The 26,366-nt window shown below is 37.4% G+C and overlaps 1 protein-coding gene across 1 annotated transcript in view; it reads right to left on the minus strand.

The window, feature by feature from the left end:
- The window catches only part of SYNE1 (spectrin repeat containing nuclear envelope protein 1), a 444,246-nt gene that overhangs the window by 355,870 nt on the left and 62,010 nt on the right, over window positions 1-26,366 (minus strand). Inside the window, exon 3 of the mRNA XM_045865766.2 lies at window positions 862-923. Coding sequence (XP_045721722.2) covers window positions 862-923 — 62 coding nt within the window. The remainder of the gene's footprint in view (window positions 1-861; window positions 924-26,366) is intronic.

Genomic DNA, 26,366 nt, shown 5'->3' on the forward strand with positions numbered 1-26,366 from the left:
GGAAAGTGTCTTACCAATATTTTTGTGTCTCCAAAGCCTAGCTTAGACACGCAGTAAGCAGTTAATTTGTACAATGGGACTGTAATAAATCGCCATGCTTTGTTTGCTCCTGTACTATAAAAGAGGCTTTGGGGAAGTCCCTGATCAAAAACTGCTCATAGGGTTATATCTGGTTATGTCCTATCGTCTATATTTATTTTTACGAATGCAATGTTTTTTAGTTCACATATTTTTTCATCTGCATATATATGAGACTAATTTTATTGTAATATTGCCATACTGGGATTTGTTTTCTAGTAGCATTTATGTTCAAAATCATTACAATGTACAAATACACAGTTACCCGATAACAACCTAATGTCGGTGTGGATAATCTCAGAATGATTAGTCTTTTTAGTGTCCTGCCACCATGGTTACTTTGCTATCGAAGCACCTAAGAGGGGAGTCCAGACACTGCCATGATCTACTCAGACTAAATTCTTTGCTCAAGACAGACCACTCCTTGCTTCTTTCTTTTCCAAATAGTAACAAGTGCATAAAAAAAAAAAAAAATTAAGCACAAAGTCTCCTTTCCATATGACATACACCTTAGTACATTAGAAATAACTGAACAAACTATTTCGATCAGAATTCACAGAATTGACATGAAGTAACTGCTCTTGATTCTAGCTATCCATTCATTTCTTCTCAGAGACAATGTTAGCAAATGTCACAGATAAGGAGTTAAACTGATAGAACTGCCAATATCATTGATTAGTCTTAGTGACAAGCGTGCCAGCCGTGTTCCTTTATTACACTTGGCATTTAATGATTTATTGGCTCCAAATAAGTAAACATAGAACTCTAGGTAGTTTGCTTTACCTTGGCCAGATGAGAGTTGATCCATTTTGTGAAAGTACGTTTTTGTACTATCTCTTGCTCATCTAGAAGAAAAAAAATGAATGAATCTAGTTAGATAACACAGTATAACATGAAGTTGTATCCTAAAAGACATTGGGTTACAAAGTCTAGAAGTAATCATAATATTATTTTACCTTCTAACCCATTTTGCCAATTGTTGTCTTGAAGGAAGTGTCAGTACAACTCCAATTTGACTACTCCTTTAAACATTCTCAGCAAATGCTTCCAAATTTTCAATATGTTAGCCCTATGTTTACCTTCATTCACTTATTGAAAGCTCACTATACAATTATACCTCAGTAAAGCTGTTTGGAAAAAGTTCACTGAGACCAACTAAGTGCCAAGTTTTATGTTAGGTGCAGAGATAGACAGAAAACAACAGGGCAATGTCTCCGCCATGGAAAATCTAGAAGGAGAGACAGACAACAAGGGCATATGCATAGTAGAGAATTACACGGTAATGTAATAAGACAGAGCTGCGTATGTGAGGCATTACAGGGACTTCACCCAGATTGAATGACCTCCAAAGATCCCACCACCTCTTTTTTTTTTAAATATTTTATTTATTTACTTATTTGACAGACAGAGAGCACAAGCAGGGGGAGCAGCAGAGGAAGAGGGAGAAGCAGGCTATTTTTAGACCTTTCATGATATGAATGGCCTGTTATATTGAGGATTAGATGACAACTAAATGTAGAGGAAAAAAAACATAATTTATTGGAAATTATAGAAAGTAAGTTTTAAAATGCTAAAATGACATGCTTTGGTTACAAATTTTAAAAATATTACTCCATTTTGTATGTTTTTTGACCAAGGAAAGATATAAAGGAAAAAATGAAGAATAATTTATTGTATCAAAAATGTGATCATTTTGGCAAATAAATGCTAAGTGAAACAATTAGCACAAAAGCAGCTTATTGTCACCTATAATATATAAATTCTGTGCTCTAACATAATATGACTCATAATGTTTTTTTGTTTGTTTGTTTGTTTTTGTTTTTAAAGATTTTATTTATTTGAGACAGAGAGAATGAGAGAGAGAGAGCACATGAGAGGGTCAGAGGCAGAAGCAGGCTCCCTGCCGAGCAGGGAGCCCGATGCGGGACTCATCCAGAGACTCCAGGATCATGACCTGAGCCAAAGGCAGTCGCTTAACCAACTGAGCCACCCAGGCGCCCATGACTCATAATGTTTTAAAGTCTTCATATTTGCAGTATGGGAAGTGATAATGCAAATTTACCTTCTGGTTCCAAATGCTTTTAATTATTTCTAGTAGTGTTGTTTCCCCAGCAAATCAAAGTAATTATTGATTGTTCGGTTTGAAATGACTCAGCAAGCAAATACTCTGGATGAATCTACATGTATGTAATAATCCCTTCATCAAAATTATTAATGTCTTCTTTCCCTACAGAAATATTCCTGGCAAAGTCAGAGTACTGTTTATTCTTTTTTTTTAAGATTTTATTTATTTATTTGAAAGAGAGAGTGCAAGAGAGATCAGGAGCAGAGGGAGGGGCAAAGGGAAAGGGAGAAGCAGACTCCTTGCTGAGCAGGGAGCCTGATACAGGGCTTGATCCCAGGACCCTAAGATCATGACCTGAGCCTAAGGCAGACGCTTAATTGACTGAGCCACCCAGGCGCCCAGGGTACCATTTATTCTTCTGAACCATTTTTTTTTTTTTAATTCTAGTATAATTAACATACAGTGTTATATTAGTTTCACGGATACCCAGGCACGGATATTTCTATCTCTATGTCTCTATACAGATCCTATTATATTTTAATTAAACCAATTATTATATATCATCATATGTAATATATACTTACTAACTCATTTAATTCTTGTAGCAAATCTTCAAGCAAGAAATATTATAATGCCATTTCACAAATAAGAAAACCAAGGCATGTGGAAGTTAAGCATTTTTTCCAAAGCCACCCAGTGGTAGACCCAAGTGTTCACCTCTACAAGTCAGGTTCTTACACCATTTTACTACTGCCCAAGGAGAGCTCAGAAATCATTATATTAGTCATATCAAATATTAATCATATTAACATGATAAATTCATAGTTAAATCACCCTGAATTTGACCTTAAAATCTTTAGGTTCTATAAATAAAGTCATGTAGCAGCAGAATAATCTTAACTAATCAAGCTAGATTTGATGAAATTCAGAACTTCTATAATATATAAAATCCAATTCTAATTTTAAAATAGACTATGGGGGGGGCTCCTGGGTGGCTCAGTCATTAAGCGTCTGCCTTTGGCTCAGGTCATGGTCCCAGGGTCCTGAGATCGAGCCCCGCATTGGGCTCCCTGCTTGGCAGGAAGCCTGCTTCTCCCTCTCCCACTCCCCCTGCTTGTGTTCCTGCTCTTGCTATCTCTCTCTCTGTCAAATAAATAAATAAAATCTTTAAGAAAAAAATAAAAAATAAATAAAATAGACTATAGGTACAGCTAGAGTATATATAAAATCTTAAACTCAATTTGAGATTATGCACAATTTTATTCATGTTGCAAGATATAAATGTTTTAAAATCTTAAATTAGCATAGTATTGTCATAAATGTAGGTAATAATCTATTGATATTACTTCCTGATTTTAAGTTGTTATATTTTTACTACTCCCACCTTTAATGAAACAATACTGCTATTATAACAGTTTCCTCTGATGATAAATCTCTGAGTTTATATTTAGACTTTGGCTAAAGGGCCTTTTTTTAAAAGTTCAAATTATGCGGTTTTTTTGTAGCATTCATTATATATGTATCTAAGTTTCAAATTCTCTACATGTTTCCTTTTATATTATGGCTGCAAAAGCAGAGTTTATTAGGTCCTAGGAGTCTACTTTTTATATCATCAGACACAGCCAACTGAATTCTAAGTAAATATTTTCTGATTTTACTTACTATTTTCCCCAAATAAAGAAAAATTCCTAAAACCTATCAGCAAATATTCATTTTTTTGATACAAAAATCTAAATAATTTAGCCCAGGATTTGGTAATTAAATCTGATACCAATAGCATAAAATGTTTCAGTCATGGAAGTAATATAAAACATGCGATAAATGTCTACCACATTGCATTAAAACAACATTATGAACAACAGCACTGCTTTATAAAGCTGTTGATGAAGAGCTGACCTAATCTACATGATATAGGTTTATAGTTCTTGTGAATATGTAGTTATATTTGAGAAAGCATTAAGTATATTTAACTGTTAATCTTAGAGTGATTTTTCTATCTTACACTTTTCAGAACAACAACATGGTCTTACCAAGTGTCCACATGTATGTATGCTAAATATTTCCACTAAAATTGTAAAAAGAGTAATTCATTAAGACATTTAGCTGAACATATATGTTAGTTGTAAACACAGAGAAGTTTGTCTATGTCATACACGTAAACTTAGGTCTCCAGTTCTAGGACTCACAGAGAATAAGAAGTTAATCCTGTTTATAAATCTTAATCCCTAATTTCTATTAATGCAAACTAAAATCCACCTAGTTCTTAAGCCAGTCAGTTGGAGGTCATCCTTGGGTCTTTACTTATCCTCCTCCCCCACAACAAATTCATAAGGAATTGTTGTTGGTTTTATTTCCCAAATATCTCATCTCAATCAAGATCAATCTAGTGAAGACACCATCATCTTTTGGATGCCTGTTCATTTCCACCACTAGAATCTCAGTTTTAGATGAGGCGTGGACCACATCTGACTTACCATCACTGTTTTATTCATTATTGCTTAGTAGATGCTTAATAAGGAAATGAATGGATGCATTTGCTAAGGAAGTGCTAGAGACTAAAAAACAGGCCCTGCACTAAGGAACTGATAATAAATGGAAGAGACAAGTATGTAAATAATAGCTCAAAGCACTGTGTCAGCTACTGTAATGGAGGAACATGTAAAACGTTGAGGGAATATAAATACAGGAGCAAGTAATTCTCTTATAGGGAAATGGAACAGGCTGGAAGATTCAGAGAAGCTAAAAAAGGAGGTGCCATTACATCAAACATCAGCAAATAAATAGAAATTCTCAGGTAGACAAATTTTTAGGAGAAAGAGGCAGTCTTTTAAAAGCATGGCATGATATATTAAAGTGACAGTAAAAATCTGTTTCGGCTGAATTATAAAGTAGAGAGGGTTTAAGAAGGCTTAACAAGGAAGTAAGCCTAGAAAACAGGTAACAATCAGGTTATTAAAGTCTTTGAATAGCATGCCATGGAGTTTGGTCTCTATCTATGGACAATAGGGAGCCACCAACAATTTTGGACAGGACAAAGACATGATCATATGAGACCTGAGACACAGAAATATATATTCCAATGGTGCTGTAGAGGCTTAATTGAAGGGAGAAGAGGCTGGGAGCAGGGAGGATATTTGGGTATATACTAGCAGAACACATGTTAAAGGTAGGGATGAATTCTGTTCCCAGGATGTGCTAAGAGGGACATGAGATGGCTGCACAGTGCATGAGATGCATGAGGTGCATGAGACGGCTGCACGGTAACTATCAGAAGTAGACCGACAGGAGTTAGGGGTGTTTTCTAGATGTTTATCATAGGTAACTGCATAATGATGTCACTAACCAAGGAAGGAAAGAGAAGCAGCAGGCTCCAGATGCATTGCAAATGTATCATGAAACGTCTGGGTAAGATGGCAGCATCAGCACAAAGGAGAGGTGAGAATTCAGAAGCTAGATTGGGAGGTGGGTGCTCCACAGATAAGAACCTGTAGTAGGCTGCAATTTAAGGCCAGGTTTTTTTTTTTGTTTTTTTTTTTTTTAAGATTTTATTTATTTATTTGCGAGAGAGAGAATGAGAGAGAGCACATGAGAGGGGGGAGGGTCAGAGGGAGAAGCAGACTCCCTGCTGAGCAGAGAGCCCGATGCGGGACTCGATCCCGGGACTCCAGGATCATGACCTGAGCCGAAGGCAGTCGCTTAACCAACTGAGCCACCCAGGCGCCCCAAAGGCCAGGTTTTGATCCAGGTATTACTGGGCAAAGGCAGCTCAAACTCTCCTCTTCTCTAAACTTGAATCTTTATTTCTTTCTAAAGGCCAGACTGTACGAGGGGAAAAAAAAAGAAAACTAGTTATGGAAATCAAGTTCTTCACCCTCGAGGTCCCCATCACTGGTTCCGTTTCAAAGGCAGTTGGTCCAATAGACCCAAGAGTTGGAAGCCGTTAGGCCTTAAGAAAGGTGCTATACACAAACAATGAATCATGGAACACTACATCAAAAACTAATGATGTAATGTATGGTTTGACATAATAATAAAAAAAAAATTAATTTTTAAAAAAGGGTCTATACAGGAAGCCTATTGTACAAGCATGGTCCCGGGTAATGTTGTTATAAGAAACAATCCCAAAATCCAAGGCACTATCCCTCTCTAGAAATGAGTGAAAGATGAAGGGAGCTGGCTCTGACATTCAATTTCTTTATTTCTTTGTCCTGTTATATATTTTTAAGGTATTTTGCCATTTCAGGATAAGATCGTGACACATGCAGAAATGAAGTCCAATTTAGCAACAGTGATTAAATTTGACCATTAACAAACGGTCACACCTGACTATAATCAACAGTTTTCCTCCTAATGAGTCATAGTAACAGTGACTTGCTGATTTTGCACAACTGTTGTTTATCCCAAGTGACTTACACATAAACAAAGAGGCCACAGTAAAAAGTGGCCTGGGTTATTTGGAGCCTTTGCAATCAATCATGAAAATTTTGCTGCCTACGAACATGTTAATTATATTTTCATTTTACCATATATAATATGTAAAACTGTGAAAGAGCGTCCTATGGTCATTAGCTTTTAAATAGTAACTTAAATTAAAATAAATTAAAATATATGCAATGTCCTTCTAACAGATGGTGAATTTTTTGTTTGTTTTAAAGATTTTATTTATTTGAGAGAGAGTGCGAGCACAAGCGGGGGTGGGAGGGGCAGAGGGAGAGGGACAAGCCAACTCCCCACTGAGCAGGGAGCCTTACTCAGGGCTTGATCTTCAGGGCTCAATCCCAGGACCCCAGAATCATGACCTGAGCCAAAGGCAGACACGTAACCAACTGAGCCACCCAGGTGCCGCCTAACAGATGGTGTTTTTAAAAATACTAACAATAATTGAAGTTAAACTATTTCAATATATTTAACAAATCTTCTGTAAGAACTTATTTCTGAGATAAAGCATTTCATAAATGGGTATGCACATAAAGATGTCTATTTTTATCAGAGTCATGAACAATCATAAAGAACAAAGTACTGAATTCCTGGATGTATCCATCCTTAATTGATATCATGTTAATATAAAAATACCAACAATAAAGACTGTTTAAATAAGTATATATAATTGTTAAGTCTGAAATTGCTATCTTTTACAAAAATGTTATTGTATCATATATTAATACACTGGAGGCTTACAATAGGTTAACTTTTTTGTTTTCTGCAGATTATCATTTTATTCTTTAGGTACTTTAATGACAATGATGGCTTAAATAAAAGTCTTACAGATTTTAGTTACCTGAAATATAGATGCCAATTTAAAACAAAAATTTTAAATCATAATTTCCTAGCTATATTTAATAAAGTTTTTTTATTATTTCTGATGCAGATGAATTCACCTCAGTAAAAAGTTAGAAAGAGGGGCGCCTGGGTGGCTCAGTTGGTTAAGCGACTGCCTTCAGGTCAGGCTACAAAGGAAAAGACAACAAAAACATAGGATGACAATGTAATCATTATTAACTAAATAAGAGCCACAATGAGATGGCCTCAATCAAATTATTGGTTTGGGGATCAGAATTACATGGTCTCAATTGTAGTACACTAACTTTGTCATACATGGATAGGGATTACGATATGTTGACTATGTCAACATGTGAAATAGAGTTTATAATTACCCAGTGTTTAGATTTGTAAGTTAAACATATAAATGAAAAAAAATTTTACAAAACCAAGCTGTGGCTGATTACAAAATATGTACACAAATTCCTCTTATCCTGATCATGATGCCCTTTGCAATCTGATTTTGCTGTGCCTGCTATCAACACCTAGAGTGGATTTCCCCACCCCTTGAATCTAGACTGGTCTTGAGACTTGCTTTGACCAATAATGTGGCTGACATGATTTTATATGACTTCTGAGGCTGGGCCTTGAAAAGCCTGAGGCTCCATTTTGGCTCTTAGAACTCTACCCTGAGACCACACACAAGGAAGCTCATCTAGCATCCTAGAGGGAAAAAGTCACGTTGAAGAGAACTGAGGCAGGTGACAGCCAGCACCAATTACCAGACATCCAAGTCAGTGGACCTACTAGTCCTGCTGATCCTCCAGCTGAATGCATCCATGTAAATGAGCTCAGGCGCAGCCAGCAGAGGAAACACCCAACCCACCCACAGCCCATAATGTGTTACTGCTTTAAGCCACTAAGTTTTGGTGGTGGTTTAGCAAAGACTAAGTGAAAGAGAAACTGCTACTGGGAAGATAGTGCTGCTTTAGCAAAAATCTAAAACATGTGGTGCTGGCCTTGGGACCAAGTGGGAAGGAGGCTGGAAGGACACAAAGAGACTGTTGGTAGAGACTGAAAGGACAGCGGTGCACTGCTCTCGGAGATCAGGAGAGCCACATATATTTTATGTATTATATATTCTGTCATCTGCAGTAACTTGAACTTGTACATCTGGCTAGAGAGGTTTCCCTGCAGAAAGCTGAAAGCATCAACTGCCTTCTTATGAGGTATTGGAAGAGAAGAAATGAACCAAGGAAGGCAATTTTTAATTTTTCATTTGTGTTGGATTAGAAAATTGTTATTCCCAGTCTTTCCTGGAAAAATATTTGCAAGGTAAAAAAGTAGCTTCAGCGTAACAATAAATCAAGAGTGTGACTATAAGACCCTTTTTTAAGAACTCAGAAAGATTAAAGGCAGTGCCTACTTGACCTTCTCAACTAGACAAACCAGCTTCTAAGAATCTTAAGGGCACTGCCCACAGCAGCCTTACCTGTGGTCCAAAAGTTTTTTAAAATTTTGGATTTGAGGAGCTCTTGGGTGGCTCAGTCAGTTAAGCACTGGACTCTTGATTTTGGCTCAGGTCATGATCTCAGGGCCATGAGATTGAGCCCAGCATTGGGCTCTGCATTCAGTGGGGAGTCTACTGGAGATTCTCTCCCTCTCTTTCTGCCCCTTCCCCTGCTCGTGCACACACACTCTCTCTCAAATAAATACATAAACAAATCTTTTAAAAAAATGAATTTTGGATTTGAGTGGCACAGAATGAACTCCAAGCGGATTTTTACGAAGTCTAACTAAAGATCTGTTAGACTTTATTTATTTGAGAGAGAGAGAGAGAAAGAGTGCAAGAGGAGGGAGGGAGAGGGACAAGCAGGCTCCATGCTAAGCACAGGATGGAATTTGGGGCTCCATCTCACAACCCTGAGATCATGATCTGAGCTGAAATCAAGAGTTGAATGCTCAACCAACTGAGTGACCCAGGCGCCCCAAGTCAACAAATCTATTAAGCAAAAACACCACTACCTTGCACTAAAGGGACAGGACAGTTGAAAATGAAGACAAGACTTGGGAATCACAACTTTATATGACTAGTAAGAAGGCTGAGAAGACTATCAGCCATAACACGAGCCACTTCTTATCAAAAAGACAGGGAATATCACTGGCCCCCAGATTAAAGGGACTAGCCACATGTGCCAGCTGGATTTCAGAACTATTTCAGACCATGACTGTATCTCTTTTCCATCCTTTGAACAGAGGCATCTAGTTCAATGGCCCTGGTCCCTGTCTCATCATTGCATATTGGATGAATAGGGTGTAGTCACTTCTCTTTTTAGTTTATAGGCCTGAGGGTTGAGAAGAATTATACCCGAGGAGCCTCATTTGTATATGGACCAAATGCAGATCACATGACACTGGATTTGGAGCTTGTTGACATCATTGGATGAGATTTTCAGTGTCTTGAGAGGAGGTGAATATATTTTGAAGTAGAAAGAATATAAATAATAGCGACCAGAGGACAGATTTTAAATTATGGCCACAAAATTCTCTGGTCCCAATATGCATCCTCTTTTGCAATGTGACTTTATTCTTTCTCTCATCAAAGGATAGAATTGATTTCCCCTCTCCTTGAATCTGATCTTGTATTATCCTTGCTTTGATCAATAACACAGCAGAAATGACTTTATGCCATCTGATTCTAGGCCTTAAGAAGTCCTGTACTTTCTGTATTGGCTATCTCGGATTTCTGTCTTAAAACCACCATATAAGGAAAGCAGTCTATATGGGAGGACAAGAGTCCATGTGGAGAAGAGCTGAGATGCCCTATCGTATAGCCAGAGCCAACTGCCAGACACATGGGTGAGGTCATTTTGGACCTACTTCAGCCAACCCTGCAGATAAACTCATCCCAGATGAAGCCAGAAAATCGAGGCCTAAAGATTCAAGATTGATGCATCTCTTACCTCTTCTCTCTCACACCCCTATACATACATGATCACAAATTCCTCATGGCAAGAAAGCACTTCCCCATCATTATATCCCTAGAGACCAAATCACTACATGGCACACTGTCTTACACATATGTCCTTAGGAAACCATCCATATTTAACTGTGGATTAGTGAACTAACCCACAGATCATGAAAAATGATGAATTATAATTATTTTAAGTTTGAAGTGGTTTGTTAAAGTGATAGCTAACTAAAACAAAGGCATTTACTTGTATGTTAGACACACAAGTAATCTTCCTTTTCCTCCCCCGTCACTCTGTCATCTACAATAGGTTTCTCAGTTTGCTTGGTTGGATCTACTTCCTGGGCCTTTGATGTTCTGATCAGATGAGTAAAGGAGAAAAGAGTGGCAAGGAACAAGGACACCCAAAGTTATTCTCCATACATTTAAGTGTAGATTAACTGAGGAGGACAGAGGAAAAGAGGAGAGGAGAAGATCAATAGCTATCCGAGGAGTGGGCTTGAGGAAAAAGAGTAAAGAGAATTTTGAGGGAGTTTTGCCTCTATTGAGTGCTCTGATCATCGCTTCATTTTTTTATTTATTTATTTTTTTTTAAGCAAATGTCAGTAAAGACATATTGCTCTTAAGATTTTTGGAACTGGAACTGCATTTTTTTTTATGTGAAACCAATGACCAGATTTAAAAAGCTTTGTTTCATTAAAGTTACTTTTGTAACCAAATTCACTTGCTGATTATTTGAGTCATTTATTTAATGAATACCATTGCACCTCTCCTATGAGCTGACACCCTACTCTGACCTGCTGTGGACGTGATCTGAGAGGATGGTGTGGCTCCTTACACTCCAGTAGGGAGAACAGGAATCATAAAGAAACGCCACAGCCCAGGTTCTGTGCTTGCAGCACAAAGAAAAATGACATGGAATATGTGAGTGGATTAAAAAAAAAAAAAGACCGCAGTTACGAAATTAAAGGCAATTTGAACAGTAGAAAAAGTGAAAGCCAACCCCTACCATTTGCTTGCATAGGAGCTACGTGAAAAATGCTGCTTCTACATCTAATTTTTTTTAAATAAAGTCACATGATAAATAAAAAGTGAGAACAGCTGATCTCCTTGAAGGATTACTTCCAATTAATTGGCACAGAAACCTTTAGAATAAAGTTTCAAGCTGGTGCTGGATGAACTTGCCACATGTAGTGCCCTAATTGTAAAAAGTGGCACATCTCCTGATTTTGCAAGAAAACTACCACAACTTTGAAATCTTTTCTTGTTGTGAGTGCTTAGCAATACGAGTGCAGCAGAAGAAAAGTAGGTATTAGAAAATGTCGTAAAATACCATCTTCATACAACCATTTTAACACTAAATTGTACTTCAACACCAGTATTTCAATCAGTCAAAATACAGTGTTTTATTTTGGGTAGGGAGAGGGAGCGGAGAGTAGTTGATCACAGTGTTCACATATTTTATATTTGATATTTAGACTAAGCTTTAAAAAAAATAGTTCTTGGGCGCCTGGGTGGCTCCGTTGGTTAAGCGACTGCCTTCGGCTCAGGTCATGATCCTGGAGTCCCGGGATCCAGTCCCGCATCGGGCTCCCTGCTCGGCGGGGAGTCTGCTTCTCCCTCTGACCCTCCCCCTCTCATGCTCTCTCTCTCTCTCATTCTCTCTCTCAAATAAATAAATAAAATCTTTTTAAAAAAATAGTTCTTTTAGGGATGCCTGGGTTGCTAAGCGTCTGTCTTTGGCTAAGCGTCTGTCTTTGGGTCAGGTCATGATCCCAGGGTCCTGAGATCGAGTCCCAGTCTGGGATCATAGTCCCGCATCAGGCTCCTTGCTCAGCAGGGAGCCTGCTTCTCCCTCTGCGTGCTGCTCCCCCTGCTTGTGCTCTCTCTCTCTGACAAATAAATAAAAACAAAAACAAAATAAACATATAGTTCTTTCAAATAAATATGACTTTTTTTTAGCTAGGACCTTCAGAGTTCAGTTGTTTTGTTTTTTTCTCACTAAATTACTACCCTTTGTCTTAAGCAGGTTTAGGATTACAATCCCACATTTGGGGATAATGTATTTTAAATTACTGCTAATATTATTTCTTCTTCTCAACCTGTGATCTAAATTTTCTTTTTCTCCATTATTTTTATCAATATCTGAACACAAAATACAATAATTTGACACAGTTTTACTTCTATTTTATACTCCATGTCCTCTTCAGAAGTAAAGAGAGCTACAGTTCTAAGAGTGAAATTCCTGAATTTGAAATGGAGGCAAAATAATAAAAGTTGAAAGCAGTAAAAGTGAAAAATAAGATCAAATCACAAAGTTTGAGGAGGAGATGCCAGAAATTCCAATCTCAAACATAGTCAGCCCTGGATCATAATGTTCAGTTAGCCACTTGGAAAACCTGCATTCAGTGTGCAATCACAAACAAAGCACCCGATGGGGTATGTAGTTTTTGGTTGCTTCAGGACTGGAGTGACAGCAGTGACTTTTGTTGTCAAAGAAAATCCGCTGGATCACAGAACCTGTGACCACTGTTCCAGAGGCAGAGGCTCCACATGAGACAACAGCTGGTGAGTGTCACAAAGGAACTTCTGCACACGGTCAAGCTTATTTGTAGAGTAATGTATTATTTTAAGTTTTTAAAATAATAATAACAGCTATCATCTATTTAGAAAGTATCATGTGGCAGGCATAATGCTATGTACATTCATTATACATATTGTCTAATTTAAACTTGGCAACAACCCTGAGAGGATATTTCCCCCCACCTGGATTTTACCTGTAAAAGAGGGCTATCAAGGTTCATTGACTTGCTTCAGGTGCACAGACACTCAGTGGCAAAGCATAGTTCTGTGTCTCTCCAAAGCCTGTGGCTTCAGTCACTTCACTCTACTTGCATGAACAAATTGCCCATTAGGGTTTCCGGAATACTTTTATTTATATCATCGGATTGTTACAAAACCCTAGAGATAGTCAACAGTGATACTATGTCCAACTCACAGATGAAACAACCACATCACATAAATAGTCTCAGCAAATGAGTGTCAAAGCCAAACTAGTAAGTCTGACTCCTTGTCACCCTGCAGCATATCAGCAACTAATTTGCTAGAATTTAGCCAATAGATAGAGCACCTCCAAGCTAGGTCATGTTTGTTCCACCATCTTCTTGAGCTACAAGCTGTAAGAGCTTCTTCTCCCCAGTGATACCTTGACCTGCTGTCTTCAGTTCTCCAACTTTCCCATCTCTTTATTCTCTACCTCTCTATTTGTATCTACCTTAGTATTATCATGTGTCACAGGTCAGGACAACAGGGAAACCAACTCTAGAAGAAATTTTGTCAGCAGGAGGTTCTTCGGGCATGTGCTCTCAGAAACAGTATTTTTAAGGGTGTGAGGGAAGCAGCATTGGGCAGAGAAAGACATTGAACTGAAACGCAGTTATGTCTCTGAAGCTGGGATCTCTTCAAGAGAGGTCCTAAATTGAGGCAAGGGGCCAGGACTTTGTAGCCAGGCACTGACCACTCACTGGATATAGGCTGCCCTGGGGAGGGGTATAACTAGGATGAAGCAGATCCCTTGGGCTGAGGACATATCCTGGGGAGGGGCTCAGCTGTGAGCCTCTGGCAGGCAACACTCTGGGTGGCTGGGGGAATGAGAGCCCCAGGACTGAAGGACAGGACTTGCGCTGTACCCCATAGATTGAGCTACATCCTCCACAAAGAGGATAGTGCAAAGAAAGGGGCAGGGTCACAACTCTGATGAGATAGTCAATTACACAGGTTCTCCAAATCATCCAGATGATTTAGTCCTACCAGTTTGAATGCTTTCTCACTACTTCATATACTTTCTCAATCCAACCAACCAAGCTTTGTTCTGCCTTTTTGCCCTCTGGGCCTTCCTACCTGAGGTACCTTTCTACTTCTCCAACCAGATAACTCCAGGAACCACTGGCTAGTCCTCCCCTCTGTCTGGCCTCCATATTACCATCCATCCTGTCAGATTCTTTCCCCTGTAGGTGATGATGCTCTTCCAGTTCCTAAACATCAGCAGCCAGGAGCCTATACAAATAAGAAACAGAGTGTCCAACTCTGGCCTATAGGCAGAACCTGGGGCCAAAATGTGTTATCTTTCACCAATGTTCTAAGAAAATGTTTTAACTTGCACGTTTTGGGGTGAGACTTAACATTTCCCAGTTTTATTCAATTTTCTTAGACTAGTTGCTTCTCGGATTGCCTGAAGGTAACTGAGTTTAAGACATCTAGAAAAAAGGAAGACTTGCCTTCCATATATGCACAGGTCAGAAGTGAGGTAAAGGGGCAATATGATGAGAAATCTTAGGAAGAGGTAACAAATAGAATAAAGACTCTCCCAATTTAAAAAGAAGCTATTGTAAGTATTAATATAACTATTTTAATTATATCCTTAGAGAAAGAATACATAATATATAAACTATACAAATTATATCATATATAATAATGTATAATATAATATGTAATATATTATATTAATATATATTATATTAATTATAAAATATTATATTATATGGTTGTTATATGGCTTTTTTAATTATATCCTTGAGAAAAGTAGAAGAGGTTTTCTGTTCACTTTCTCCACCCCACCTCCCAGTATTTTAAATTAGTATAAATGTAAGTAAGTACATTATTTCAACTAAATTATTTCATGGAAACTCAGAACAATCAGGACTAGTTAAACATTACTTGTAATTATATAAAGATTTAAATCAAGGAAACACATACAGTTTGATAAATGTATATAAACATAAAATTAGTGTTTTCATATATAATCAAACACCAGATTCTAAATATCAATCAGCTATAAGAATGCATGGTACCTTTTATATAAAACTTTGGAAATCACCAGAGTCTAGGTCAAGAACAAACTTGTTGCTATCAGGATATTCCATGTAGCCAAACATTAGCATAAGACTTGCTATTGTATCTACATTTGTTTCTTGGTAAGAAAAATGTCTCAGCTACCTAATTATGTTTGGAGGTCTCATCACTGAAAAAAAAGTTGTCGTGACCCCAGAGGCAAACTAGAATGAATCTGGGTACCATCTTCTATCTAAACATTGTGGTAAGGTGGTGAAATTCTGAGTCATCCTCACATTTTATAAAGGTCTGAAAACAAGATAAGATGAAATAATTTCATTATATTCAGATGAAGATATGAAATAAGTATATGTAGTTTAAAAATTAGAATTTAAAAACAATAATACTGGAAGTGAAAAGAAAATTAAGTCATTAACAGACTGTGACAAATTTTTGACCAGAGATTCGGGTTATAAGAGTATTTTTGTTCATTAGTTTGAGGAGATACTCAATTCTGTCATAAATGGCAGACACTGATGCTTTGATGTCTTAAGTTTCAGAAACCTCTTCTTTAGAACATATAAATATCAATCATCTAAATTCCTACACTAAAATTTGGCTTCTATCTTATCTTAGCATACCTAGTAAACTTTAACTCTTCAAGCTTACACTGTAAATACTGGTTTTAGGTTTTCCAGAATCATGAACACAGACCAGAACTATTCATTTCACTTCCATTAGTGTTCAATTCAGATAAAATAGGAAGAAATAAATTTCAACTTAGAGCTGTTTTAAAATCTGTTTTGTACAATCTCAATGTTTTTGTACCAGGGATTCAGACTGGACTTATTTTAAAAGAAAAAGTACACACCCTCATTGTGCACGCACACACACACAGATACACACACAGACAATAACAACAAAAGTACCTTTTATCGCACCAGGAGTCTTGAAGTTTGTTTTTTTCATATCCAACCTATTATAGTTACTTTTAGAATTTGTCCTAATTCAATCAGTATCCAAATCAAACACAGGTTTCACCAAGGGAACTTCCAACTCGGCTAGCAGCATTTTCTCTAAAGTATCCCTATAGCAACACCTCTATAAAAGCGTATTATTCTCTCATTCTTTAGCCTTACCCCCTGCTTACTGACCAAATGCACCACTCTCCAATGCCAGCATTTCTGCAAAGACAGTTTTTCTATTGATTTATAAAAAGTGCTTCAGATGCATTTTCAGGAGAAAAAATAACACCTTTTTCTGTCTATACTTAGGAATTCAGGCATTTTTACTATGTTAAAGTCTTAAATACTTATAAGGGTTTTTTTTTTTTTGGTTGAAAAGAAATCACTCAAATTATTAAAAGTCCCAAATTATAACCTTAGATGTATACATAAAGTTTTTAGAATTTGGGAGAAAGAAATTAAATGAATCTTTGTAAACAAATATTACAATGACATTTAATTTCTCATATTTATTTTTATACAAGAGAAAATCTTATTTCTTAATTTTCTTATTTTCTTACTTAATTTCTTAATTTTCTCTTATTTTTAGTTTATTTTTTGAACTTGCTGGAATTTTATCCAAATATCTAATATTGTGACACATCAAATTAAAAATTGTAATTACCACATTAGAGATATACATTTTAATTATAGCAAGTTACCAAGAGAATCATATATATATACGTGTGTGTGTGTGTCTGTATAAGTAATATTAGATTTTTTACATTTTTAAATACATAAAATATCAGTTAAAGAAAAAGTCATACAAAAGAAAAACAAATATAGGTACAAGAATACACAAAGAGTATTTTTTTCCCTTTAAATTTTTTTATTGTTATGTTAATCACCATACATTACATCATTAGTTTTTGATGTAGTGTTCCATTATTCACTGTTTGTGCATAACACGCAGTGCTCCATGCAGAATGTGCCCTCCTTAATACCCATCACCAGGCTAACCCATCCCCCCACCCCCTTCCCCTCTAGAACCCTCAGTTTGTTTTTCAGAGTCCATCGTCTCTCATGGTTCATCTCCCCCTCCAGTTCCCCCTCTTCATTCTTCCCCTCCTATCTTCTTTTTTTTTTTTTCTTAACATATATTGCATTATTTGTTTCAGAGGTACAGATCTGTGATTCAATAGTCTTGCACAATTCATAGCGCTCACTATAGCACATACCCTCCCCAATGTCTATCACCCAGCCACCCCATCCCTCCCACACCACCCCCACTCCAGCAACCCTCAGTTTGTTTCCTGAGATTAAGAATTCCTCATATCAGTGAGGTCATATGATACATGTCTTTCTCTGATTGACTTATTTCACTCAGCATAACACCCTCCAGTTCCATCCACATCGTTGCAAATGGCAAGATCTCATTCCTTTTGATGGCTGTATAATATTCCATTGTATATATATACCACATCTTCTTTATCCATTCATCTGTTGATGGACATCTTGGCTCTTTCCACAGTTTGGCTATTGTGGACATTGCTGCTATAAACATTGGGGTGCATGTACCCCTTCGGATCCCTACATTTGTATCCACAAAGAGTATTTTTAAAGTTCCATGTTATGCTTCCTAAAACAACTTAAGACTAGATGCCCAAGTGAAACATGCTTACAGATTTGTGGGTCTCTCCAGCCTAGAATACAATAATTTTTTGACCTGGGATTTCAGGGTAAAATAGAAATCAGTTGTAGCCATATTCCTGCTTGTTAAAATGACACCATAACAAAATTAGTAATGGAATTGTTTTTATTTCTCTGTTCCATGTAGAGTAAGGGATGTTTATTGTGATACCAGATTTGATTATAAAGTGTGTTTCTAAAGAATGTTAGCTATTACCATGATTTACAGAAAACAACAACAACAACAAAACTACTGTTTAGGAGAGGCAGAAATGGAATGATTAATTTCCTCAGAAGTAAATGTTTGGCTCTGGGAATGCAACAGACCTAACTTGGGATCCCCAGCATTAGCATTTACTATGAGACCTTAAAAAGGTGACTCAGCCATTTTATGGTTCAGTTGACTGATTTGTAAAAAGGAGATGCAAATAACACAATCCCCACAAAATCACTGTAAAGGTTAAATTAGGTATCTTACATAAATGTTTTGTCCAAAGCTTACCACAAAGTATTTATTCATCAATAAATGTTGGTTTCTGTTATATTTGTTTTTGCTCATTAATTTAAATATGGTAACAATTTGTGTAAAGCAAAAAGAACTGACTGTTGCTTTCTTTGATTTTATTATTAGAATATGCATTTAACAAAGATAGGAATATTAAGAAATTTCTATAAGCCAGGAGAAACTTGGTATTTATTTACATGTTTTATCTTCACCTCCTTCCAAATACTAATAGTCAGAACTTCATGTGAGGTATTAAGACATTCCAGCATAGGTTTACTGAACAAATCTGAGCCATTAGGTTTAATTTATCTTTGGGGCTACTGACTAAGTTATTTAACTACTAGGAATAAAGTAATCCTACAGCCTTGAGATTAGGGTTTACCACTCCTCCTGTAAGGGTTTTTCCTGCAAGATGGCAAATGTTGCAATGAAAAGTCAGTGGAAGGTGTGGACTTAACAATATACTTTGTATTTATTGGCACTGTTTGTTGTTGTTGTTATTTAAATCATTTACTGGGTGGGGAGGATTTCCCGTCCCTCCCAATCCCAAAATATTCAACACTGAATTTTCACCCTTATTATTCTTGAAATTCTCACTTGCATTCATTCAAGACCAAAAGAGTCAAAGGTTACTAAAGTTATCACTTCAGATTTTCCACTTATTCAGATAATTCCCTTGCTGAAAGAAAGAAATTTTAAAAGCCACCTCTAAAAAAGAGCATTATTTCTAAGACACAGGGAAGAAAAGAAGACAGAATAATTTACAATGGAGTTACAAATAGGATGTCTTATTTTTTCAAATTTCTCATTTCAGCCTTATCTCTATTTGCTAAGTAGCTATTAATCGCTAAAGGCAAGTAAATGTGGGGATGACAAGTTAAAAGGGTTTGTAGTCCTCCAGGAGAACCAAATTTCTTTCTTTTTTTTTTTTTTTTTAAAGATTTTATTTATTTATTTGACAGAGAGAGACACAGCGAGAGAGGGAACACAAGCAGGGGGAGTGGGAGGGGGAGAAGCAGGCTTCCCACCGAGCAGGGAGCCCGATGTGGGACTCGATCCCAGGACCCTGGGATCATGACCTGAGCCGAAGGCAGACGCTTAACGACTGAGCCACCCAGGCGCCCCAGGAGAACCAAATTTCTTAACTGGCTTTAAGAAAGATTTACTGCACACAAATTATGTGCAAGGTACAGATTGGGTATATTGATGATTTCGGGGGTGCGGTAAAAGTGGGCAAGGGGTAAAAAAGAAGATACAGATCCTAAGCCTAGCCTCTTTGTAAACTTAGTCCCTTCACATCCCTGAAGAGTATTTTTTTTCCTTGCAACAATACAGCACTATGTGTGTTTCAGGGGAAGAAGCAAATATAATAGCCTCAGTTTGATTTTATTGCTCCCCAAATTTGAGCCTATGGTGCATGTGGGAACCCAGAGTGAAGCGTCTCATCTTGTTGAGATAAGAGAGAAAGGCCAACAAGGAAGGACTTGGGCAAGAAGATGTTGGCTAGTTTGCCAATAACATGTTCTCTCTTCTCAAGCCAGAGCAAGGAAACAGCATGACCTTCCCTTTTATTTTCAGTTTTGTCAATGGCAATATTGTTTCTTTTCAGGAAGAGACAATAATACCAACATAAAGGAAAAAATCTGGCTTAAAAAATGCAACAACAAAGAAGTGTGATTGGAAGGAGGTGCAAGGGGAGCACAGGAAGATGCAAGAGCAGTAAAATGTCTATTTAGAGGCAATTTTAGTCCAATCCACCACCTTTCAAATTATACTAAAAGCATGGTTAAAATAGCACTTTTGTCAGTAAATCTCAAATTCATTGTACTCTAGGATAAGGCTTAGTGGAATTACCAAGAGTGTGGCTGCCAAATGGACATCAGGCAGGAAGAGAAACCACAGGTTCACTTTCAGCAAGGTGTCTTTACAGGATTACTCCACGTAGAGCTTGGCCTAACTCAAATATTAATTTCACAAACAACTGCAGTTATAAGAGTGACTCTCACTATTTAAGGATATGATTTCAGGGGTAGAAAAACAATCCACACACTCAGATTTCTGGTGGCCTGTAAAATAGCCTTTGGTTTCCTACATATTATTTTAAACATTAACCAAATCATGCTAACACTCAACGATAAAACATTTTCCTTCCTCACAATAATATAAAATTGTATATTCTTTTGTTTTCCTAACCTCCTTAACTCATATTTTTCTTTAATTTTTAATTTCTTTAAATTTTCTTTAAAAAGGTCTTTATCAGTGGATTGTTCTGCAAGCCTATAGTGAAGTGTGTGTGTATATATACATATATATAAATATTTATATATATATAAAATAGATTATTCTGATGCTTCTATTAAATTATTTGTCTCCATTTTTTGGAGACATTGACTCCTTATACCATTCTCTGAAACAAGGGCAATGGAGAAGAATAAAATACTATTTTTTCTTCTGTCACAATACCTTTAGTCTGAAACTCTCTAGCTGTCCCAATGACAAAGAATTATTATAAGAGTAACTTTGAATTTGTAGATTTTTCTGAAAAATCCAAGAAAATAGTGATCTTTATTAAGTTGCCCAAAACAGTTTCTTACATGCTTTCTTTTTTTTTTTTTTAAAGATTTTATTTATTTATTTGAGACAGAGAGAATGAGAGACAGAGAGCATGAGAGGGAGGAGGGTCAGAGGGAGAAGCAGACTCCCTGCCGAGCAGGGAGCCCGATGCGGGACTCGATCCAGGGACTCCAGGATCATGACCTGAGCCGAAGGCAGTCGCTTAACCAACTGAGCCACCCAGGCGCCCTCTTACATGCTTTCTTAAAAAAAAAAATGAGAGAGGTCTGACTCCTTTATGAAGATAATCTTAGTCATATAAAAGAAATATAACAATGAGGGGGGCAGATATTCAAATACAACAAAATATTCAAATACAATGAATATTTGTACCCTACCCTACCAAATATTCAAATGCAACAAAAGGCTAAGTGAGTTGAAGCAGTGTGATAACAGATAAGGAACAAACCAAGAATGGAATGGAAAACATAGTTCAGAAAGAGACCCCAGTCTATGCAAACAAAAATGAGAAAGAAGGGCACATGGGTAGCTCAGTAGGTTAAACCTCTGACTCTTGGTTTGGGCTCAGGTCATGATCTCAGGGTCCTGGGATTAAGACCTGCGTGAGATGGGGCGCCTGGGTGGCTCAGTCCTTAAGCGTCTGCCTTCGGCCCAGGTCATGGTTCCAGGGTCCTGGGATTGAGCCCTGCATCGGGCTCCCTGCTCAGCGGGAAGCCTGCTTCTCCCTCTCCCACTCCCCCTGCTTGTGTTCCTGCTCTTGCTCTCTCTCTCTGTCAAATAAATAAATAAAATCTTAAAAAAAAAAAATGAGAAAGATTATCTGGTGAATGGTTTAGGCAAAACTAGAAGGCAAATTAAGATAGAAAAATCAATTTAAAGCCTCACTTCACACCAAAATAAATTCCAAATGGTTTAAGGAATTAAAGTAACTATAACAAGTACTTGAAAATAAGGTAAATATCTATGTTTACTGAATGAAGAAGGACAATCAAGGCCTAAAAGTAACAGAAGAGGAATAGATTTCATTGCATAAAAATAAAAAGTACACACCCAGCAAATTTTAAACATAATTAAAGACAAAGAGTATACAGATAAAATATTTGCCAAAAATATAATAGAGTTAAAATTTTAAATAAAATCAATGAGGAAAATCTTAAGATATATTACATTGTTAAACAAATGAATGACAAGCAACTCACAAAATGGGCTTTTAAAATATGTGAAATAAGTTTTGAAATTATTTCAATCAAAAATGGATATTAAAATTAGATAAGCATAAAATCCAGGGGTATTTTTTTTTCTTTTGAAAGAGAGAGAGGGTGGAAAAGGGCAGAGAAGGAGAGAGAGAATCTTTTTTTTTTTTAATGTTTTTTATTTATTTATTCATGAGAGTCAGAGAGAGACAGAGAGAGGCAGAAGCAGAGGGAGAAGCAGGCTCCCCGCCTAGCAGGGAGCCCGATGCGGGACTCAATCCCAGGACCCTGGGATCATGACCTGAGCCGAAGGCAGACTTTTAACCATCTGAGCCACCCAGGCGCCCCGGAGAGAGAGAATCTTAAGCAGGCCCCATGCCCAGCACAGAACCTGACATGGGACTCAATCCCAGGACCCTGAGATCATGACCTGAGTTGGATGCTTAACTGACTGAGCCACCCAGGTGTCCTAATCCAGGGGTAATTTAAAAAAAAGAGAGAGAGAGAGAGAAAGATATTCTGAGCCACAAAAAGCTCTTATTTTTAATTATTATAATGAAGACTAACAACATGGGTAGATTAGCTATTTATTTCCCATAACCTCAATAGTATGGTAGATCAATGGTTCTCAAAGTGTCCGGATCAGCATCACCAGGGAACTTATTAGAAACGTAAATTCCCCATGCCCAACCCAGACCCACAGAATCAGATCAGTAATCTGTTTTAACAAGACAGGTGATTCTCAGGCACAATCAAGTGTGGGGATCACTGTGTGGATCATAAACTGTATAAAATGCTGTAGCATACTGGTAAACAGCCTGCATCCAAAATGCCTGGTTTAACTTCCAGCTCCACCTCTTGGGCAAATTACTCAGAGACTCTGTCTTTCAGTTGCCTCATCTGTAAAATAGAGGTAATAATGACATACACCACACAAGGCTGTTAGGAAGACAACTTGAGTTAATATCCGGAAAGCACACAAAATAGTGTGTAGTATATAGTTTAGTCCTGTTGTTAAATAGAAATAAAAAAAGCAAATAATTTTCTATTTAAAAGTTGTTTTTAAATAATCAATAATTATACTATTAAAAATGACAAGTCAATTTGCATATCTGTGATGGGAAACTAGGTAAGTAGGCAGCTTTGTGGTGATGAGATGAATCGGAGAGAGAAAGAAAAAAAGAAAGAAAAAAGAATATACACTTTGGCTGCATCCAAAATAATTTCAAGTACCCTGACAATTGAGAGACACATATAAGTAATTCAGGGATCTTTGTGGAGATAACCTTGAAAGTGTGAATTCTTATGTTGTCTAAAACAATTTGGGAATTTAAAACTTCTCTCTTTGTTGGTAAAGATGTGTTTGATCTTCTATGCTAATAAAGTGGCTATAGAAACACGGCTTGAGGCCATACTTTGATATAATAAATAACCCTTTATTAATTTACAAGTGATCCAAATATGATCTTAGCCTATCATGAAGATGTAATCTCAGTGGTTTTGGTCTATTAATAGTTACTTTTCTGGGGCGCCTGGGTGGCTAAGTCGTTAAGCGTCTGCCTTTGGCTCAGGTCACGATCTCAGGGTCCTGGGATGAGCCCCGCAGGGGGCTCCCTGCTCAGCAGGAAGCCTGCTTCTCCCTCTCCCACTCCCCCGCTTGTGTTCCTGCTCTCGCTAACTCTCTCTCTCTGTCAAATAAATAAATAAAATCTTTAAAAAAAAATACTTTTCTGATTTACAGTTTAATACTGACATAATTTAAAAACAAAAAGTGCAAGTCTAGTAATTATTTCAGTGTTGTCTAGACCCTGTCTGACAACTCCACTGAATTCTTCAATTATTTAGTTGTTAATAATAACTAAATCATCATGAAGTCACAGCAAAATAAATGAAAAACACAATCTTATATTTTCTATTTTTAAACATTCTTGCTCAAGACTAAGTAAGATAATACAAAACTTAAAAAGTATTAACACTTACCCTATATCATGTAGATACTTGATTGTCCAAAACATTATAATATCTTTTGTTATATTTTCTAAAATCTTTTGAATATCTGCCTATAAAACGTTTGCTCTATCACATTCCAAATATGTGCTCTTCCATCTTTGTATAATTTTCAGCTTCTTTCATGTGAACAGAATAACGAGGGAGTTCCCTGTGCCTTTGGGATTAGGTAGATGGGGAATTCACTGAGGCCCACAAAAAACAGAGGTTGTTGAAGAAAAAAGAGGTCAACTTAAACCTTCTGGTGAGGCCCAGCCTTGTCATCATTAGGGACATGACTCACTGAGGCCATCCTGAATCTTTAGTCTCTCTTCACAGTACAAGGAACAGTGCTGGGTTTCTCCTATCCTTTACCCTTAACAGATACAGGATGGGTCTGTTCCCACCATGAAGTCAGACTCACTGTCTAGTAACTGTTCCCACAATCTGAGGCAATTGACATGATGGGATTCGTTTCCCCCTACAAATTCACAAAGTGCTACTAGGAAGGTTCAGACCCTAGGAAGATGGCAAGAAATTTTCTTTGTTGCCTACATCACTGGCAAGGGAAAAACCAAACTCCTACCCACAGCAGGATGGAGATTGTTAATAGGTGAGCATCTGCCCAAGACACTGTCCCCTCACCTGGCCCCAATCTGGAGGGATTTGAATGATGTCCCTCTGCCCAGTCTCAAGAAGGGATAGACATGGGGTGATTCATCCCTTTGGTTGAAAAACTAGAAGGTAAGGGACTGGAGTCAGAAATCAGACTGTCTCTTTAATCCGATTCTTAATCTGGTCTTTTTGACCCAGGTAAGAATACAGAGATCTTTTTCAATCAACAATTTATCTCAGTGACTTAGTTTCAATAAATTTAACCAGTAAACTTTACTTTATAATGTGTTCACTTCTGAGATTCCTCTTAACACCATGTAATGGCAATGCTGTTTTGAGGCTTTGTTTTGTTTTTGCTTTTGTCTTGAGAATGCTTAAGCACAGGCAACAAAGTATCCATGACTCAACTTGCTCTTTTAAACAACAGCCTTGTCAATGAGTTCTAAGTGAGAACTGGCACTTCTGTTGAATCTGAGTATTCAGAAAAAGAAAATCAAGAGAAGAAAGAACAACGTTTAGAAACAAAAAAGGTCCAAGAGATTCCTTAAAAAATGGAGCACGTGTGTGTACACACTCAGGTTAGAACTGTGTAAGTACAGTCCTTTGGAGGCATTTCATAACAGGTGCAGGATGAAGGGGAGAGTACATATAACATACATATAAAGAATATATATATACTTTTTTACCCCAACCAAAAAAAAGGGGGGGGGGTGGAAGAGAAGAGCATACATGTTAACTTTTTATGAAAAACAGTGCAATTTAACTTGTTTGCAAATCTGTGACTGTAAGTACCCACAAGGAGGGAAGAAGGGAAACTGGTCGTGGAAACAAAACCGTCTAATTATAGCTATATTTGTATTGGACCATTACTATGACAGAAGGGGCATTTTCTTTGGTAGAAAGAATATCAGCATTTTATTTTCTCAAATAATTTAGAGTAACATGTGGCTCAACTTTTAAATTGCTTCCTGCTCACTTGCTATGTGCAACTAAGTTGTTATTTTTAATGTTTTTTTTTTTTTTAAAGATTTTTATTTATTTATTTGTCAGAGAGAGAGAGCACAAGCAGGGGGAGCAGGAGAGGGAGAGGGAGAAGCAGGCTCCTCACTGAGCAGGGAGCCCGATGTGGGGCTCAATCCCAGGACCCTGGGATCGTGACCTGAGCCGAAGGCAGACGCTTAACGACTGAGCCCCCCAGGCGTCCCTTTAATGGGTTTTTAAAAAATGTCATGCTAGTTCGTGCATCATCACAAATTTTCACGATGCCCTTGAGAAGAGATTGTCATGTTTGTAGGTGCACTGACAAAATTCTTTCCTGTCACTTTCTGAATAAGGCAGTGATGGGGAGCGCAGCTTCAAAGCCACAATCTTGGACTGGCCTTTTGCCTTAAGCATTTTAGAAAGTGAGCAGAAATCGATATTTTTAAAAATAAAATGTCTACATCTTAAAGACATTCTTTTTTTTTTTTAAGATTTTATTTATTTATTTGACAGAGAAAGACACAGTGAGAGAGGGAACACAAACGGGGAGTGGGAGAGGGAGAAGCAGACTCCCTGCCGAGCAGGGAGCCCCATGCGGGACTCGATCCAGGGACTCCAGGATCATAACCTGAGCCGAAGGCAGTCGCTCAACCAACTGAGCCACCCAGGCGCCCAA

This window comes from Mirounga angustirostris, unplaced genomic scaffold, assembly GCF_029215605.1.
Source record: "Mirounga angustirostris isolate CCGP_5_RB_7025 unplaced genomic scaffold, mMirAng1.0.hap1 SCAF_8, whole genome shotgun sequence".
In the NCBI taxonomy this organism is placed as follows: Eukaryota; Metazoa; Chordata; class Mammalia; order Carnivora; family Phocidae; genus Mirounga; species Mirounga angustirostris.